At 34.4% G+C, this 18,033-nt stretch overlaps 1 protein-coding gene across 4 annotated transcripts; it reads left to right on the top strand.

Annotated features, from left to right (window-relative positions):
• The first annotated feature begins 292 nt into the window (after positions 1 to 292).
• Positions 293 to 16,889, top strand: LOC108204515 (vacuolar protein sorting-associated protein 54, chloroplastic). Of its 4 annotated transcripts, none has more exons than XM_017374002.2 (19): positions 293 to 1,251; positions 2,775 to 2,837; positions 3,286 to 3,365; positions 4,090 to 4,201; positions 5,210 to 5,284; positions 6,435 to 6,591; positions 6,729 to 6,817; positions 7,595 to 7,851; positions 9,922 to 10,093; positions 10,199 to 10,282; positions 10,373 to 10,773; positions 11,143 to 11,296; positions 11,783 to 11,864; positions 12,739 to 12,811; positions 12,913 to 13,074; positions 13,986 to 14,053; positions 15,581 to 15,661; positions 15,782 to 16,018; positions 16,610 to 16,889. In XM_017374002.2, exons 1-14 carry the CDS (start codon positions 442 to 444, stop codon positions 12,804 to 12,806), a joined length of 2,604 nt encoding a protein of 867 aa, XP_017229491.1. In that variant the 5' UTR covers positions 293 to 441; the 3' UTR covers positions 12,807 to 12,811; positions 12,913 to 13,074; positions 13,986 to 14,053; positions 15,581 to 15,661; positions 15,782 to 16,018; positions 16,610 to 16,889. The 4 variants fall into 4 exon arrangements, with proteins under 4 accessions (XP_017229491.1, XP_017229489.1, XP_063942086.1 ...); XM_017374000.2 differs by having other exon boundaries at positions 12,732 to 12,811; XM_064086016.1 differs by having other exon boundaries at positions 9,922 to 10,282; positions 12,732 to 12,811; positions 16,610 to 16,834.
• Positions 16,890 to 18,033: the final 1,144 nt, after the last annotated feature.

The raw sequence follows: 18,033 nt of genomic DNA, 5'->3' as shown, positions 1-18,033 counted from the left end.
CTAAGTTGGTGGCTAAAAATAAAACCAAACCTAACATTAATGAGTAAAAAGAAACAAAAAATAGTTGGATGGTAAATTTCTAAAAATACAATAAGTTAAGTGGCAAAAAAATCTATTTTCCTATTAATTTTTATTACGGTTCGTTTTTCCCACCCCTCTTAAAAGTTGGAACTCCGATTGGAAATATTTTAAAAAAACCAAATATTGACTTTCCGGTTCAAGTCAAACCACCCGGTCCATTTTGATTTCCCAAGCATTAACCAGTTCGATCTCCTCTCTCCTCCCTCTACTACCAGAAATCCATTACTCCCAGATCCAAATCACCTTCACATTTCTACACTCTCGCACAAATACGCACAGATTCATCTCTCTCTCTCTCTCTCTCTCTCGCTCGCTCTCATTTCAAATAAAAATTGATGATACAGAGATCATAAAGAGAGCATGGATTCACAACCTTCCCAATCATCGGGAAGGTTCTCACTGGACCAATTCAACAACACTCCTAAAAGATCATCATCGTCATCGCTATCGCACTCGCTATCAAAATCGATCTCCGATGCGTCGACACAAAGCCTCTCGGCGATTCTCAACAATCCTCAATCTAACTCCGACGCCACGTGGGCGAGCTGGTGGTCCCCGTCCACCGTCGTATCGCCGGCCGAATTCGCGTCAATTAACGTCACGAGTGCGAAAGCCGGCTCGGAGATTAGTAAATCGCAGTTCGAGCCGTACTCGCTGTCGATTTTCGAGCAGTTTAATCGGTTTAATGATATTCAATCGCATAGGATTAGGGAGAGTAGTGTTGATAGTGATGGAGGTCAAGGTGAGGCGTTGGTTGCGTGTTTACGAGAAGTGCCTGCATTGTATTTTAAGGAGGATTTTGAGTTGGAGGATGGGGGAACGTTTCGTGCTGCGTGTCCGTTCTCAACTGCCAATGAGAATTTGGTGTTGCAGGAGAAACTGTCACAGTACTTGGATGTTGTTGAGCTGCATTTGGTGAAGGAGATTTCGTTGCGTTCTAATTCGTTTTTCGAAGCTCAGGAGCAGTTGGAAGGGTTGAATGTGAGGATTGTGGAAGGTTGTGGTAGGATTAGGGAGTTGAAGGAAACAATTAGGATATTAGATTCTGATTTGGTTGATTCTGCGCGGCAAATTCAGGAGCATAATTCGACGAGGAGCAATTTATTGGTTTTGCAGCAGAAGTTAAGGCTTATATTGAATGTTAATCATGCTTTGTCAGCTCTTAAATTGGTGAGTTACTTGTTCTTGTTTTTATAATCTAACAATAGCTAGAAATCCAGTTTTTCGCAAGTATAACTTAGATGTAGCTAGAAATTTGGTAATTTATGATGTTAGATTCATTATAGTGTATGAGTATATGCATGATAATATTAATTGGACACAAATGCCTTGACTAATAAAAGCATAGTAGACATGGCAGTAGTTTTTGGTTTTGTTACTGCTTTGAAGAAGTTGAAGTATGGACTATTTGTTATTGTGGCTCCTGTTATTATATATTGGTGCACTAAATGCTAGTAGTATAGGTTATATGGCCCATGTCAGTTAAGTATAAATTTTCTTATTTTCTATTACATATGAAGAAAATCTATCGGCAAATGTAAATAATGCTTCTACAATCAGAGAACTGAGTGGAGCATATTCCAGCAAGTATATGAACTCTTCAATATCTGAATGATAATACACAAAAATACACTTGGAAGTCTTATAATGGAGGTATATGTAGAAAGAAAAAAAATGAACGTCGCAAGAAAGTTATATTAATATATAATATTCAGATGTAGTCCCTGAGAAGTTGAGCATTATGTTCATTGGTTATTACCTTTATTGCAAGAATATTTTGTTCAATGCTATCTGTGGAAGTTCTGACATGTATATGTGCATATAATTGGTAAGGCATTTAAGGAAATTAAGCTTGGGCAGTTGCTGTTCTATACTCCATTTGTTAGACTGATATTTGTGAATGTTTTTTTTGGTGTAAGAGAAATTGATTAGTGCATGCTAATATAATATGGGTTAATTATCAATTAGGTCACTTGCTTCGTTTCAATATATCAATTGGATTATCGACAAATTTTTGGTCTCATTTGCACCACTCACTTCAAATTAAGTTACATGCCGATAAGTTTTTTGAAACCAGGTCAAAATAAATCTTTTTTTAAAAAATTTTATGATATGAATTTGATTGGGACTTGACGTGAACTTGTACACAAAGCAACTTGATGATAAAATAATAAAAATTCAAAGATTATATCAGAGAAATTACCAAAAATAGAGGTTGAGTTCAATTGAAAAAGGAAGATTAGTATAGATTAAGTTAGAAAAATTGAAGTAGTTAGAAAGATGAGCATATGCTTGTTCTGAAAAACTTCAATAGTCAACTTCTTGCATTTGTAAATATTTTAAAATTAGTAGAATGTAATTTTATTTTAAATAAGTGACTCAAACGAGACCAAAAATTTGTCGATGACCCACTTGATATATTTGAACGAAAAAAAATGATCTATTTGATGATTAGCCCAATATAATATTAATGTATGAAATAAATCTTACTATTATTTTAAATGACATGTGGGGATGATGGAAAAATAACGCAGTGCTATGTCTTATTAATGCTGATCTATATTTGCTCTCTGATTGTTAGTGAAGAAGTAACGTTGTTTTGATGTTGTTGTTGTAGTTCTGGGTTGGAAATATTTATGTTAATTCTTAGCATTTAAGGTTCTCAATTACTTGCTTTTTCGTTTTTTTTGCAGCTTGTTGCATCGGCAGATTGTGCTGGAGCTTTGGATGTTACTGATGATCTGCAGCAATTACTGGTATTCTGAAAGCAGGAATCTTTATTCTATTCTTACGATTTTAGTGATTCCACTTCGTGACAATGTAATAATCCAGAGTACTGTTTCCCATCATTTAAGGACAAGACCAAGTATTTAAAATCTACATTCATTTTGTAAAAACCTCGCGAGTAGGGATTGTTGTGTTCTGTTAGTCCTGTTAGAGGCAGTGGGCCGTAACCACAATGTGCAAGCCAATGTTTAACTCTAGCCATCTCGCTCTCATAAACAGATGAAACTTTTAATTGACCGTCCCCAAAACAAAAACTGTGATAACCAAAGTGAAAGAAGAAAATCATTCAATATTCAAATTGCAGGCTCTACCTTTGTCGCTATTATGTAATATTGTAATCCTGAATCTGAGGTTGTAGATCTTGTTACTGTATTACAATACCCCTTATTTTTTGTTTGTTCCGTATTATGTTTGTAGGATGGGGATGAGCTGACTGGTCTTCACTGTTTTCGTCACCTTGGGGATCATGTTAGTGGTGCACTAGATTCAATAAACAGGTTATCTAACCCACAGCTCTCATATTTTATCAGTTTGTTTATATATTTTATTTTTATTTTATTGTCATTGTGGAGTTTAGCATCTGATGTAGTAAGATATTCTTTCTGTCTTGATTATAATCCTTAATTAATGTGCACAAGGTGCTTCCAGGCCCCTGCTATTATTTGTTAAGTGTGGAGTGGTAGACTATTGCAGCAAAGAATACGAAATTTTATATTCTAGTAATTAGTAGTGCTTGTTACAGGTTCCTAACAAGGGTTACAACAATTTAACAACCTAATCTATTTAGAAGGTAACAATTATCATATCTGGCTAAGTACCATTGTTTAACTTTGCAAAATAAATAAATAAATAAATAAATCAGATTGATAGATAACTCCAAGTACAAACCAACATACTATATATGATTATACGTAAAGTGAACTCGTTGTTTTCTGAGCCCGAGGAAGAGGAGATCTTCTATACTCCCTTGCTCTAGCAATATCTCCCTTGCCCCCTTAACTTGAGGTTCAGGTTTCAAGATTTGTTGAAGGCAAAGTGGGTTGGTGTCTGTTCAATTATTATAATAATTAACGAAATACACGTGTATGTGCGTCTAATGCAATATTTATATTAATTAATCCTTTTAATTTTAGTAGCATGTGTACTATAGAAGTTTACTATTATGTAAATACATGCTGTTTGTCTGAGCGATTGCGTGACTTATCAAATTCATTCTTGTAGCATTCTTTCAGCAGAATTTATGCGTACATCAATACAAGATACTGGAGACACGGATGCGATAATATTATTAAAATCAAAAGCAAGGGCAACATCAGTCACAAATGGGATAGATGTAAGCCTCAGTGAAATTTAATTATTTTATGATACCTTGAAATTTATTATGGTGTTCTCTTTCTTTCTATAGATTTGCTGTGGTCATTCAGAAGTTTGCTTGTAAAGTTGAGTGCATAATTTATGTTTTTAAAGTGAAAGGGGGTAAGGGCAGGGGTTATTCAATTGTATTTGTCTTATATTAAACTGTTAACCTTCATGCACATCAAGGAAGCTAGGCTTTAGAATGGATATGTTTGTGTAAAGCAAAGGTGACTTGTAAGTTAAATTTTGAGAAGTAGAATAGGCACTCATCTGAAATTCGCAATTTGGCTTTAGGAAAATGGAATTTTTACTTTCTAAATGTACTTTGTAGTATTATATATATGTATATGTATGTACGTACGTCGTACGTATGTTACTAATAAATTTCCCAAACAGGTAGCAACTTTTAAGTAAAAAATTTCTTTTACCTCAAAGTTATATAATTAACTTTTAGTGATAGAAGTAATTGTTATTAAGTTAAGCCAAATTGGCACCAATTTGTGTTTTTTTGCGTCATTTTAATAATATTTTTTGTCAAACTGTGCTGACATTTGTTTGCTTTTACACTTGTTCTTGTACACGTAGTCTTCTCATCAATGCTTGATTTCTGGAATATAAACTTTTTTAGGCATTAGAGGATTCTCTTACGATTTGTTGCAGGAGTAACAAAAATCATTGTCTTTGCAGTTCAGCAGATGCTGATACAGTCCCTTTATTCATTTTTCTGCTGTCTTATTAAAATTTGGCAGTGGTTTTATAGTTCTTAATCATACAACTGATTAAATACTTAGCAATTTTATAAGTAATTATATTTGAAATTGGGATTGCTTTTTGCTGAGTGTAATACATCTTAATGGATTATAAATCAAATGTTATCTTGCAAACTGTAATTGACAGTTGATATAAATCTTAAGGTTGATGTGCAGAATCCCAACAGCTCTGCAGCCGAAACTGTGTACTAATAAATAGTAATGACATGATGCAGGTTAAAATTAATGAAGAAGAAATGTCTAATATTCGAGATCAGCTACTTCCTCTTATTATTGGTTTGCTTCGAACTGTAAGTATTTTTCTTGTGCTTCTGCATGCCATTGTTCTAGTTACATAACCAAACTTTTATGGTGAGTTATATATGGGTGTGACTCTTCTGAGTGTGGGTGATATATGATGATAAATTGTCAAAGAATCTGTAAATAATAAGTGAAGCACTCATTATGTTATGCCTTCCCCATTCTTAGCCATAGACTGGATGCATACATGTTGTAGCACTCCTCAAGTAGAAACACAATTGATAAGTGCTTGATGTGAGAGAAAAGTATGTAGTAACTGAGAACTACCGGTTACATGCACATAACTTCCAGAACATGCAATGTGTGCAAGTCCTTGACAGTGGCTTCATTTTGAGTCTCTTCTCTGTAGCTATGGTTTCTGTTGTGATATATAGGTGTACTTGGCTTGGTTATAGACTCAGTATCCCTTAAATTTTATTATGGAGAGCTGATACGAATCTGCTTTTTGTTATATCAGCACACTGAACAAAAATTTGCCTTCTCTGGTTTCAGTGAAGTAACAAAATGCTGCTTTATTTTCAATACAAAAGGTTACTTTTTATTCCGATCCTTTACTACTCATAATTGATAATCGATTCTTGAGCAGCTGAGCTCTCGACTGACCTGCTAATCTAAAATTTCTTTTAAAACATTGGATAGTGGCTGGTGAGGCGGAACAAGGAATTACACTATTGGTTTGTACTTACTATATGTTATAAGAGATGGATAGATCGAATTGTATTATATATTATGTGTATATATATATATATGTAGTATGTATGTATTTATATTAGTATTATTCTGGATGATGGTGAAGAAAATGGTTTGTTTCCCTTATTATTAGGATATTACTTGGTGGCTAAATTTAGGGATTTAATCCTATACAAGGAGATGTAATCTAATAGCAGAAGAAGACTTTGATTGATTAGTTGAATTTAGATTATTTCTTTGATCCTAACTAACTTTTTTCTTCAGCGGTTCAGAAATCCTAGGGGTAGTGGTTTTCCTCATGAATCTGAAATCTTGTTGTATTTTGCCTACTACATCTTTTTATCAGTTTCTCCTCTTTGTGCTAGCTAATAAAGGCATCTGGTTAAGCCTTGTTACAGTGAATTTGGTGCTCAAGATATCGACTTAATTACATGTCAACGTTTGTTGCAGGCAAAGCTTCCAACTGTTTTGAGATTATACCGTGATACACTTACAGCAGAGATGAAATCTGCAATTAAGATGGTAGTTTCAGAACTACTTCCAGTTCTTGTTTCGAGACCATCAGACTCAGATTCCGCCCAAGGAGAGAGAGTTACTGATTCAGATAGTGAGTTGGCCTAAAATATATTTTTAGTTCTTTCAGACATTTTTAAGACGGGAAGTACTCTTGTCGAAGGATCATTATTATATTAGTAATATATGTTCTGTAAAGTAGCTTATTGTTTGGATATCATTTTGGCTTAGGTGGAGGGTCATCACTTGTAAGTAAGCTTAAGACCCTGTCAGCGGACAACTTTGTTCAGCTTCTGAGGACTATATTCCGTGTTGTATGGGTAATGTCTACCTTTTATATTCCTTTTTGTTTAGAAATTCTATTTTTTATGATAGTGTTTAGCTTGTGTTAGATTTGGCGATTGGTTGCATGGGTTTCTAGATTCTGCAGTAAAAGTGGTTGTAGATTCTGCCTGATGCCAATTTTTTTTTAATTAGTGATGATGATTATGAATGTGATTAAGTGAACAATTACTAGGATTATGTGGAAGAAAGTCCTGTAATTTCCAGACCTTTTATTCTTTAATCATAGTCGCAAGTGGTATTGTAAGATTAACTTGCTTAGGATTACGCTGGCTCTAATATCTCTTCCTCCCTTCAGAATTCACTGCAGATAGATTTTTTATAGCTTCACAAGTCGAGAGTGACTTTAGAATTGTATTTGCACAGTCTGAAGTCAGTCGGGGGTTTCTTTATTTGTGAATCTATCCCATAAATGTAATATAAACCAAGTAATGCCATTCATTGTGATAGCCAAATCAGTCCAACTTAGATTGAGAGAACTGAATGAGCATTGAAATCATGCAGAGGATCCAGACTCCTATTCTTTCCTTGTACTTTCTATATGTAGGTTTGCAATTTGCAGTACTGCTCACAGATTGATTTCTTCCTTTTTGTTGTATTGATAAATTTTTCACTCATTATGCCTAACCATACTAGTATACATGATTTGGTAATACAGAAGCTAAAATAGGATATTGTTTGCACCTTGAGTTTCACCATATGTATTCAGTTATCAGGAACGAAGTAACACAATTTCTTTCTTTTAGTGAATGCAGGCACACTTGGTGCGGGCGGCTGAAGTAAAAAAAGCTATTGAATGGATCATGTGCAATCTTGATGGTCACTATGCTGCTGAATCAGTTGCTGCGGCAATTGCTGTTGGTGCAGTTACTGCAGAAGCATCTCAAGATTCTAATGCTCAAGGTTCTTCCTTTCTCCCATATCATCTCCCAAGAAACACTGCAGTGCCTCCTTCATACCAGGGAAGGGGAAAGGATGCAACTTCTTTATCGAATATATCAAGAAATTTCCGGTAATATTCTCAATTCATGAATGTATTCTGTATAAATGTCGTCCATATGTCATACACACTGTTTATTTTGGAAGTTGGTGAGATTCTAAATAATTGCTTCGATGTTGCAAAATATTAGGCTGGCTAAGTCAAGCATAGCAAGTTTAGGCATTTTTCTATATAGTTTCGGGTCCCCCCCGTTTGTATCGAAGTCTAAAGGCAAGTGACTAGGAGAGTTAATCAATTATATTAAAGTTTTCCGATTGTACAAGGGAGAGAAGATAATGACTCACAATGTATTAAGAGAGAGACAATCTAAATATTTAATAATCAAGTATATCAACTTTTTTTATTTTCTTTTGAGGCTTACAAGACTTGCATAGAAAATTAAATCTAAGGTAGCTTTTAAAGTATTACAACTACATATGTCTAAAATATATTCCTAAAGTTTATTAAAAATTCTAAATCAATGATACTTTTTTAAATGCCTACAATTGCCTATAACTAAGCTTTCCTTGTATCTGTTAAATGGTAATGAATAGATTTACCTTCATGGAAGATGGTGTTACTTTCTGAACAATGTATAGCAGTGTCTGTAGGGGTGAGCAAAACCGAACCAAAGCTGGAAAAGGAAGTGAACTGTAATTTTAGTTTGGTTTATATTAAGAAAACCGAAAGTTAGATTGGTTAGGTTTATTTTGTGTTGGGTTCGGTTTAACTGTACAGACCAAGCTATATTCTTTTTTTTAGCTTCTCAGATCACTCTGTACAATTGAAGAGAATGCAGGTGGTACATCAAGAATACTCAAATCACATTCTGGGAGATAATAGGATGCTCTTGTAATGCAATGAGCGGCACTACTTGGCAAATAACATGTTCCTCTGATAGCTTGAACTGCCACTAAATAGTCAGATTCCAGCAACACCTTACTCCAATTTTTCCCTTTAACCCAACTGAGAGCTTTTCTTATCCCAACAACTTCAGCAATCTCTGAACCAACTCGACCATCTCTGCATCCAGCCAACACCTCAATAACTCTCCCTTCATGATTTCTGGCAACGCAACCAAACCCAAATTGTCCTTCCTGCTTAAAGTAGCCGTATCAACATTTATCGCAGTGTTGTTTATCTCTGGCTTAGTTCATAGCTCAGGAGCCTCCATAAAGTCATTAACACTCAATAGAGAAGTATGCTTATGAACTTGAGTTTTCTTCCATCGACTAAGAACCATTCTAGCTGATCGAACTACCTCCACTGCAGTTATCTTCTTCTTGTTCCACACTACATCATTACGCGCTCTGCAAATATGCCAGCAAACTATTAAGGTTTCTTCTATATGATTAATAGGTGTAGAGGAACAAATATAGTTCATCCATTGACCTATATCATACACTAATATAAGACTAATACACTAAAACAGATCATGTTAATTTATTACACTAATATACGACTTATCAGTAATATTTGTTACTTTAGCATAAAGTATAAATGTAAAGTAAGAAAATGTTGATGTATGTTCATTATTGTCTAATATAATAGGAACTAGCGAAGTTATTTTTAGTCATTTACTTGCAACTAGGTCTGCACAACTTTCCGGTCCGGACCTGTAAGGAATATGCTAGTTTTGGTATTAACTCTTGGAATGGTTTGTCATATCTCTAGGACTATCAAATTTACCAATGAAGGGTTGCATTGGCCTGATTTTATTACGAGTCCCTTTTGCACCTCAACAATAAAAGGGTTGAGGAGATAAAGAAATGATCTGATATTTTCCCACTTGAAGATTCTCTTAAAGTGTGGAGTAATAAACTAAAGACCTTAGAAATAAACATGTTGCATAGTTTTTTTTGTTTTTAAAATAACATTATATGAACATTAATGCTTATAAGCTTTACCTGGTTACATTGGACGGGCTGCTTGTAAATACATCTATTATCAATTTGCTTAGTTTATGTTTGAATTGAAATTTGTTTTTATATTATCCAAGAAATTGAAATTCACTCTGATGTGCTTGGATATCGATCTTCATCGCATGGATTCCATATATTTTCTGACTCATACTATCTTGTATAAAATTGTGTTTCTCCACAGAGCTGATGTTTTAAGAGAAAACACGGAAGCTGTCTTTGCTGCTTGTGATGCGGCACATGGAAGATGGGCTAAGCTCCTTGGGGTTCGTGCTGGTCTTCACCCGAAGTTGAGGTTGCAAGAGTTTTTAAGCATGCATGATATCACTCAGGAATTTATAACTGCAACAGAGAGGGTATATTTTTGCTATTTTGCCTGTGTTTTTATTTCTTCTGACATTTCCCTGGAATTATCTTTTTATATATTTGTGGTTTTATTTCATATTATGACAACATCACAGATTGGTGGAAGACTGGGTTATAGCATTCGCGGAACTTTGCAATCACAGGCCAAAGCCTTTGTGGATTCTCAGCATGATTCTCGAGTTAGTGTTTGGTCCTAATGGTGTTTAATTCTTGTAGTAAAGGTAAATTCATAATAGCTAGCTGAATAACATTTTGCTGGTTGTCTGTAGATGGCTAAAATAAGAGCAGTACTTGACCAGGAGACATGGGCAGAAGTCGATGTTAATGATGAATGTCAGGCCATCACGAATTCATTGTATTTTGAGGAGCCTCTTGACGGTGGAGATTTAGATGATGCTTCAAATAGTGTTGCAAGAAGCGAAAATGAAACGGTGTCAAGCAGTAGTTCAGTGATAGCAGATGGCCAAGAAACAAACTCTGTGCAAACCCTCCAGCGTACTAAGTCTACCGAAGTATCTCCAGATATTGCAGCACAAATAAAGGTATCATCTTCAAGTGGGCCAGTTGATAATAGTAAAGCTGATGGTACTGCGCCAGGTCCAACTAACAGTGCTACTAAAAAGGATCGAACGCTTACCTTTAAAGGTGTTGGATATCATATGGTAAACTGGTAAGTTCTCTCAGTTGCTTTTTCTTTCTGCAGAAATTCACCTTAACTCTTAATTGTTTGTTCATCATTATTGCTATATCAACATGGATTCATAATGATCTGTCTTCTAGTTACCGATTTGATTTTGAAACTCTTATTCTTGTCATTAACAAATATTCTATTCCCACTAAATTAATTAAATTAGCAACTTCCTTTTAAATCGATATATCACTATTGTTCCTGGTCATGTATACTGTTCACATATGTGGTCGATGTGATCTAATTGTAATTATCGGTTAGAATTCTGTGTCTTGCCTTTGTTTTTTACATCTAATTACATAGTTTGCTTGGTTAAGCTGAAAATTACAATTGTTCATTTTTACTTTTCAGTGGCTTAGTCTTGCTGAAGATGTTGTCGGAGTACATTGATATGAATGATTCTTTGCCGGCATTATCTTCTGAAATTGTTCAGCGTGTTGTTGAGCTCTTGAAATTCTTTAACACAAGGGCTTGCCAGCTGGTCCTTGGTGCTGGAGCCATGCAGGTACTCTACATATGGCCAGTTTTTACTGTTCTGTATGATGTAATGTACTTATTATTATTAAAATAATTTGAAAAATGTGGTGATCATTTGCAACCGATTTTAATTGAACTCGGTTATTCTGTTCTGTGTGATGTAACTAACTCACCAAAGATATAAATTTCTCGGACGATTGCTTTTGTGTCTCATCCACTGGATATTCATTTATCAATGTTGCTCATTCGTTTTCGTCTTACTATTATTGTGTGATCAACTTATACTGCAGTTTTTCATGAACCACTTTTATAGTGTTAGAATTATAACCAATCGAGTATATTACAGGTGTCTTTTTGAAAATTAATTACATGTTAAAAGTTAAAATTGTAATTATGTGCTGAATGTTTAAACAGTAAACTTTTAGTTTGAATGTGCAAAGTGTCAAGAATTTGTATAATTATTAATTAAAAAAAAAATGCTCTCCTTCAAAACTGGACGTTCTTCTTATTGCAGGTATCTGGTCTGAAGTCTATCACTTCCAAACACTTGGCTCTAGCGAGTCAGGTTATAAGCTTTACTTACGCCATTATACCTGGTAGGTGCTGAATTTAATGCCACTAATGCATTCTTGCTGTTATTACTTTAAGATTTTTTTCCCAATATTTCTAATGGGCAGATATTCACATTTGCATCTGTATATCGTATGTTGTACCTATGCATGTTTCTGTATATGCTGACATGTTAATTACCATGACCACCATAAGAGCTGCTAGTGCTGTTTTTAGTGGTTTTCAACACTCTAAAAAGAAGTATTTGTTAGAGGTTAGGGGATTGGGATATATCTTAGATAAAACACATCACTGAAGACTAAGGATTGTAAGAGAATCAAGGCATGTTCATTAGTGAACATAAATTTTTGTAATTCAAAGTTGATAGTGGACACAAAATACAGGAAATTAATAGGAGTGCTTCTGTCTATCGAAATTATCGTATTTTCTCTTGAAAAGGAGACAAGAAAAAAGGTTTTATGACATAATACAGTAGTGTTGGTATAAGAATCTACTCAACCTAGAAATTTCAGCAAATGCTGAAATTATGAGGGAGTTATGGTCGAAACTCGAAAGTATCTGCTATGTCAGACAGAAACTTCTTTTGCTGGATTCTTAACGACGAGAGTATGTAATATTTTGTGTCTTTAGAAAGATCATCTGATCGTTATCTGCAGGAAGGTATATTGTGTATCATGCTATCAGTATATGTATATTTGGAGATATCTTGTGTACATTCTTCTCTATACTATGTCCTTTTACCGGGCTTACATTTTTTGTCTTAAATTCTTGTCAAAGTTGTGAATTTTGCAGCTTCTAGGACTACTGTGTTAATTTGCTAGCTTGATTTAACTTTAATTGAGTTGCATTATCTCTGAGTAGATCTTTTTGACTTATCGTTGTGTATATTCAAGAAATCAGGAAGATTCTGTTCACCAAAGTGCCCGAGATACGACAGCCATTGCTACTGGCCGAAATTGATCGTGTAGCACAAGTAAGTTGGAGCAGATATAATTCTTTATGAAGTATTGGCCCGAAAGTTGCATTTTCTCTTGGATTTCGTGCTCGTTTTATTGACATATCTATGCCTAATAGGACTATAAGGTTCATCGAGATGAAATACATACAAAGCTTGTCCAAATTATGAGAGAAAGGTTGTTGTTTCATCTCCGTGGCTTGCCACAAATTGTTGAGAGTTGGAATAGAACTGAAGATAATGATTCACAGCCAAGTATATTTGCTCGGTCTATTACAAAGGTAATATTTACTTTACATGGTCCGTTATCATGCTTTCAATTGACAGTGTGTGCTGGATTGTTTTGCTTACCCCTGTCCAGTTTGGCACTTAGAGATGTTACAGTGATATAGGTGATGCGATGCTGAGTATATCTAATTTTTTCATTTTTTTATATATTTCTATTCAATGCGAACTTCCTTTTTGATTAGAAACTGAAATAATTTTACTTTAGACTTCATTAGTATCAAATATCTACTTTTGTGAGCCTTCTACAACAATATTGAATCCTGCTCTGCATTGTGTTTTATTTTTGTATACTGAAGTTAGCAGACTACATGCAATGACTATTGAGTAGTGCCATAATTTGAAATATCACACTAATTAACAGCATGAAGAATATAACTGGGTGTATTTTTGACCAGGTAATGTTGCACATCTTCTTTGTTAAAAGGGAGAGATTGAATAGTTGATACATCTTAAACTGTACTTAAATCTCTCTCAACAGATTGTTATGTGAAGTTAAAGTCGAGGTTGCTTCAAACTTATGTCCTCTTCAGTTTATACCTGAATTTAGAATAGATTGAAATGTTATGGTAGTTATTTTATTTGAAATATCTTGTAAAACCTGGTTGCTTGTTTTAAAAATGTTAACACATGAACATCTTTCTTAAAAATTGAAACCTGGGTTTAGAGTTGTGGTATAATGTTAAATGACTTGCATGTTCTAGCACTTCTACAGTCTCCTCACTTCTCGCACTGGCAGATGTTGATGGATAACGAGTACAGCTAATCATTACTTACTTCTACTATCTGTTAGTGTTATTGGGTTGGATTTGTAGACAAAGAAGCTTGTTCAGGTTGTAGCTTTATTGTGTTTCTTGGAAATTTTACAAACGAGCACTGCTTCAGTTGTATATTCTTCCATTTGCAGGAAGTTGGCTATCTTCAACGTGTCTTATCACGAACCTTGCATGAAGCTGATGTTCAAGCAATATTTAGGTAAGGCTGCAAATGCACACCGTAACTTATAATTCTTAGTGTGGGTCTTCTGGAAAATAGCTCTTCTCTTGAAAAATAAATTAATAACAGTGTCCTAGGTCGAATTTTACTTGTAGAAATGTCCATTACTCATTTTGATTCTTAATTTAGTTAGTAAACTCGCTATGTGTTGGCAAAGTACAGATGAGAAACTATATCACTATTTTTTAAATGTAGGCCCTGTGTATAGGGATGGCAAAAATACCCGATCTGAAACCCGAAATTTTGGATATACTGAATCCGATTTTTTGGATTTGGATTTAGGGAATACTGACCTGAAACCCGATCTAAAACCCAAAATTCGATCCAAATCCGAAACCCGAAAATACCCGAATATAAATGTATATAAATTTATTATAATTGATAATTGATAAATTATCATAGTTCAAGTATAAGCATAGTTTATATAAATTTATTATAATTGATAAATTGAATGATTGTCAATAATGAAAATTAATATGGTTTAAGCTTATATTGTTCTAGATTAAACAAATAGAATGATTAGAATCCCATCCAATAATCCTAATTTTGAAAAAAAAAAAACTTAATTATCATAGTTTTCTAAGGTTTTTAATTTTTTTATTTTTAATTATTTTTTTAAGATATCCGTTTGAAACCCAAATCCGATCCAAAACCTGAAAAAACCCGACGGATTGGATTGGATTTCACATATTAATATCCGAAACCGAACCCGATCCGACCCGAAATATAACGGATTGGATATGGATTTCATGAAACCCGAATCGATCCGACCCGATTGACATCCCTACCTGTGTTGGTCTCATTTCTCCAGACTTGCTAAAGCTCTTTGTATCAACTATCCAACTACAGTTCCACTTTCTCATAATTTCAATAAAAAGCATCACTTATAGTGCAATGGTAGAGCAAATACCCTGGTAACCTGTGACTAGCCTCTGTATGTCTATCTTGTATTGATATATTGTTGTACATACAGCTGCTTTTAGTTATTGTAAATATATCCACTATAACATAATACCTGGAGCCTGCCTTAAAGTATTTCATGTGTTAGGCTATGCATGTAAATAAAATGGTAGTTGCTCACTGCTAATAGGCTTGGTAGTCTTTATCCAACCGATGTACCCGCCTAAGTATATAGCACGGTGGTCAGTAGTTCAGTACCCATCTTATATTACTTATTACTATTATAAAAATTATGCATCTCTGGGTACCTACTTTTATAGTATATAATTTTACATGCCTATGAAAAGGTAAGTGATAGTTTTTGGTTCAGTTAAAGTAACTCAGATATCTCACTTCATATTGGCAAAGAATAATAAGGCAAAAAAGAAAACTTAATTTTTTGACAGATATAATATGAATTATCCAGAATATAAGGAAATGTAAGTCTTTATTGTTGTTAGCACCCATTGCAGGTTTTCTGACTTTCGGTTCTCTGTGTCATCAGTTTCTGTGTTTTTTCTTTTAATTATTGCTGCTTTAATATGGCCTATGATGCTTAATCTGCAGGCAAGTGGTTGTAATCTTCCACACCCACATTTCAGATGCATGTGCTCTATTAGAGATTAGCACACCACAAGCAAAAAACCGGTACACAAGCTGTTTACATATTTGTAATATGCTGCTTCGTTTGAAGTTGTAATAATAGTTTTTTTTTTTTTTGTTTTTTTAATGTTTTTCCCTCTTTGTGGTGCTCTGTTTATTTGCCAGGTTGTATTGTGACCTTCAACAGATTCTTGGATGCATCAGATCACTGCCATCTGATGATTTGAATAAATCTGAGATCCCTAATTGGGGGAAGCTCGATGATTTTATAGTACAAAGATTTGGTGGCGAAGATAGTCAGATAAAAGTTGATGTATAGTTGTAAATTGGTTTCTATTTCAATCCAACCAGTTTTCAAAGAACTGTGATGGTATTAGAGAAGCTGCTTTCAGCTGCGTGAAGGTACGAGGTTACTAACAATTTAGCGCCTTGTGTGTATGATTGTTAACTGCTACATATTCTTGATTCCTGCTACTGACATATTGTATGATGAGAACAATTATATATGATAAATGAGAAGATACAACTGAAGCATGGGAGGACCTAGTGTTTTTTCCATTATAAGGCATAGATGTTTTAAGTAAAGAAGTCCTTTTTGAAGCAGAAACATATTTCCTGGATTCCTATATAAAACTGTTATTTTGTGGTAAGGATCAACAGGAGTTTTTTTGAAGGAAGTAACTTATACAGGTCACAGGATAACCTCTGTGTGACTGCTAGACCAGACAAATACCATAAATAACTAAATTTAGTTGTCAACTTACGGGAACGTCTTAATTATGTACATATTGTAGTTTCTTTGAATATTGATCAGTGTTTATCTTGTTAACAATCACTATTTTTCTACATATTGCTTGGTTATCAATGATGTCCTTGGGAAAAAAAATTCTGCATAATCTTTTTGTCTGTTATATGTGCTTCGGTGATTTAGTTGACCACATGCTGGAAAACAGTTTATAATTAGATGATTCTTATATGATCACTCTATTTCAGGTGTTCAGTTTTTTTTTGTCGACATACTAGTTTTTGAAGACTCACCATCGGTAGCTGTTCGGCAATCCAATATTGTTCCCATGATTGTAATTTTGTGGTATAGCTGGGACCTGTTGTAACATTTGTATCAGAGAGAACAAGTATATGGTGATTTTCCAAGTTTGCCTTCTGTTCTTTGTCTTTTTAGGAGGCTCAATCATGTCCATATAGAGTTATTGTATCGCTCGTTTTTTTGCAAAAATGTGTTGTATTTAATATAGAAAGTTTTTTCTTTGGGGAATCTTGATGAATTCTCTAACAATGTGCACGTAGGCTCATTTCCATTATCGTTTTTCAGTATTTTTCCATACATGCGAGGTGTGGTTTACGGGAGAGGAAACGGTCGTGAAAAAGGCGAGGTACAAAATTTGTTCTACACGTTTATCCTAGTCAGAAGTTTGAGCAAGGATATTATAAAAATGACGCACGACACTCATTTTAGACTGTTCCCGTTTGTCTAGCTACGCGAAATGATTTATTTCGAAAAAAGTTCTCTTTTACATACTATTCTAGAACGGTCTGGGAAAAATTGTACTCTCTGTAAATTTCTATAATTTATGTTTAAGAATTTTTTTTGAATAAAAATTTAAACGTTAAATTCTGTTCAAAAAATAGATCTTAAAAATAAGTTATAAAAAGCTATAATACACGTTTTCATCTCCCACAATCAAGGGGCAGAGGGAGTAGCTAGAATAAACGCAGAGTTTTACTACCAATCTAAATCTCACATTCCAAAATGATTCACAACACAAACTTCCCGCCTTTTATCGATAGAAGTTGAAGGTGCGGATGCATTGATAGGGATGAAACAAGGACCAGGCCACGAGGAATTCTCAGCTAGTTGTATAAACTCGGCTATACAGCATTTCTGCATTTGTGAATCACACAATGTAAAGATGTACTATGTCCTAGGCGATGGTCCATATCAGTCACTATAGAAGACAGTATAGTGATGGTCCATATCAGTCACTATAGAAGACGGTATAGTTTAAAAGGCTGCAGAAAGAAATGTCAAGAAAAAGATGTCTCAACTCAGCAAGTTAAATGGCATTATGAAAAGTGCATTACAAGTCATAGACGCTGCTCTCTTTAAAATAATAGATATGCACCACATGAGGCCTAACCAATGTATCGACACTGGTTTTAATTGAAACCTCTGAAATAATCTATAAAAGAAGACCTAACCATGATAGTGAACCATAAAAAAATGCAAAATTCAATTATCTACTACAAGTCCTAGTGACAATGTTCATCAGTATTTATGGAACTTAAACAGCAACTAAAATAACCATCTTCGTCATCATACAAGAAAGCCTAAAAATAAAATCAGAACATCAAGTCAAAATCAGATGCGAGGCCTCTTAGTAGGTCCTGCTTCTTGAGCT

This window comes from Daucus carota, chromosome 1, assembly GCF_001625215.2.
Source record: "Daucus carota subsp. sativus chromosome 1, DH1 v3.0, whole genome shotgun sequence".
In the NCBI taxonomy this organism is placed as follows: Eukaryota; Viridiplantae; Streptophyta; class Magnoliopsida; order Apiales; family Apiaceae; genus Daucus; species Daucus carota.
This window is presented reverse-complemented; position numbering and strand designations above follow the sequence as displayed.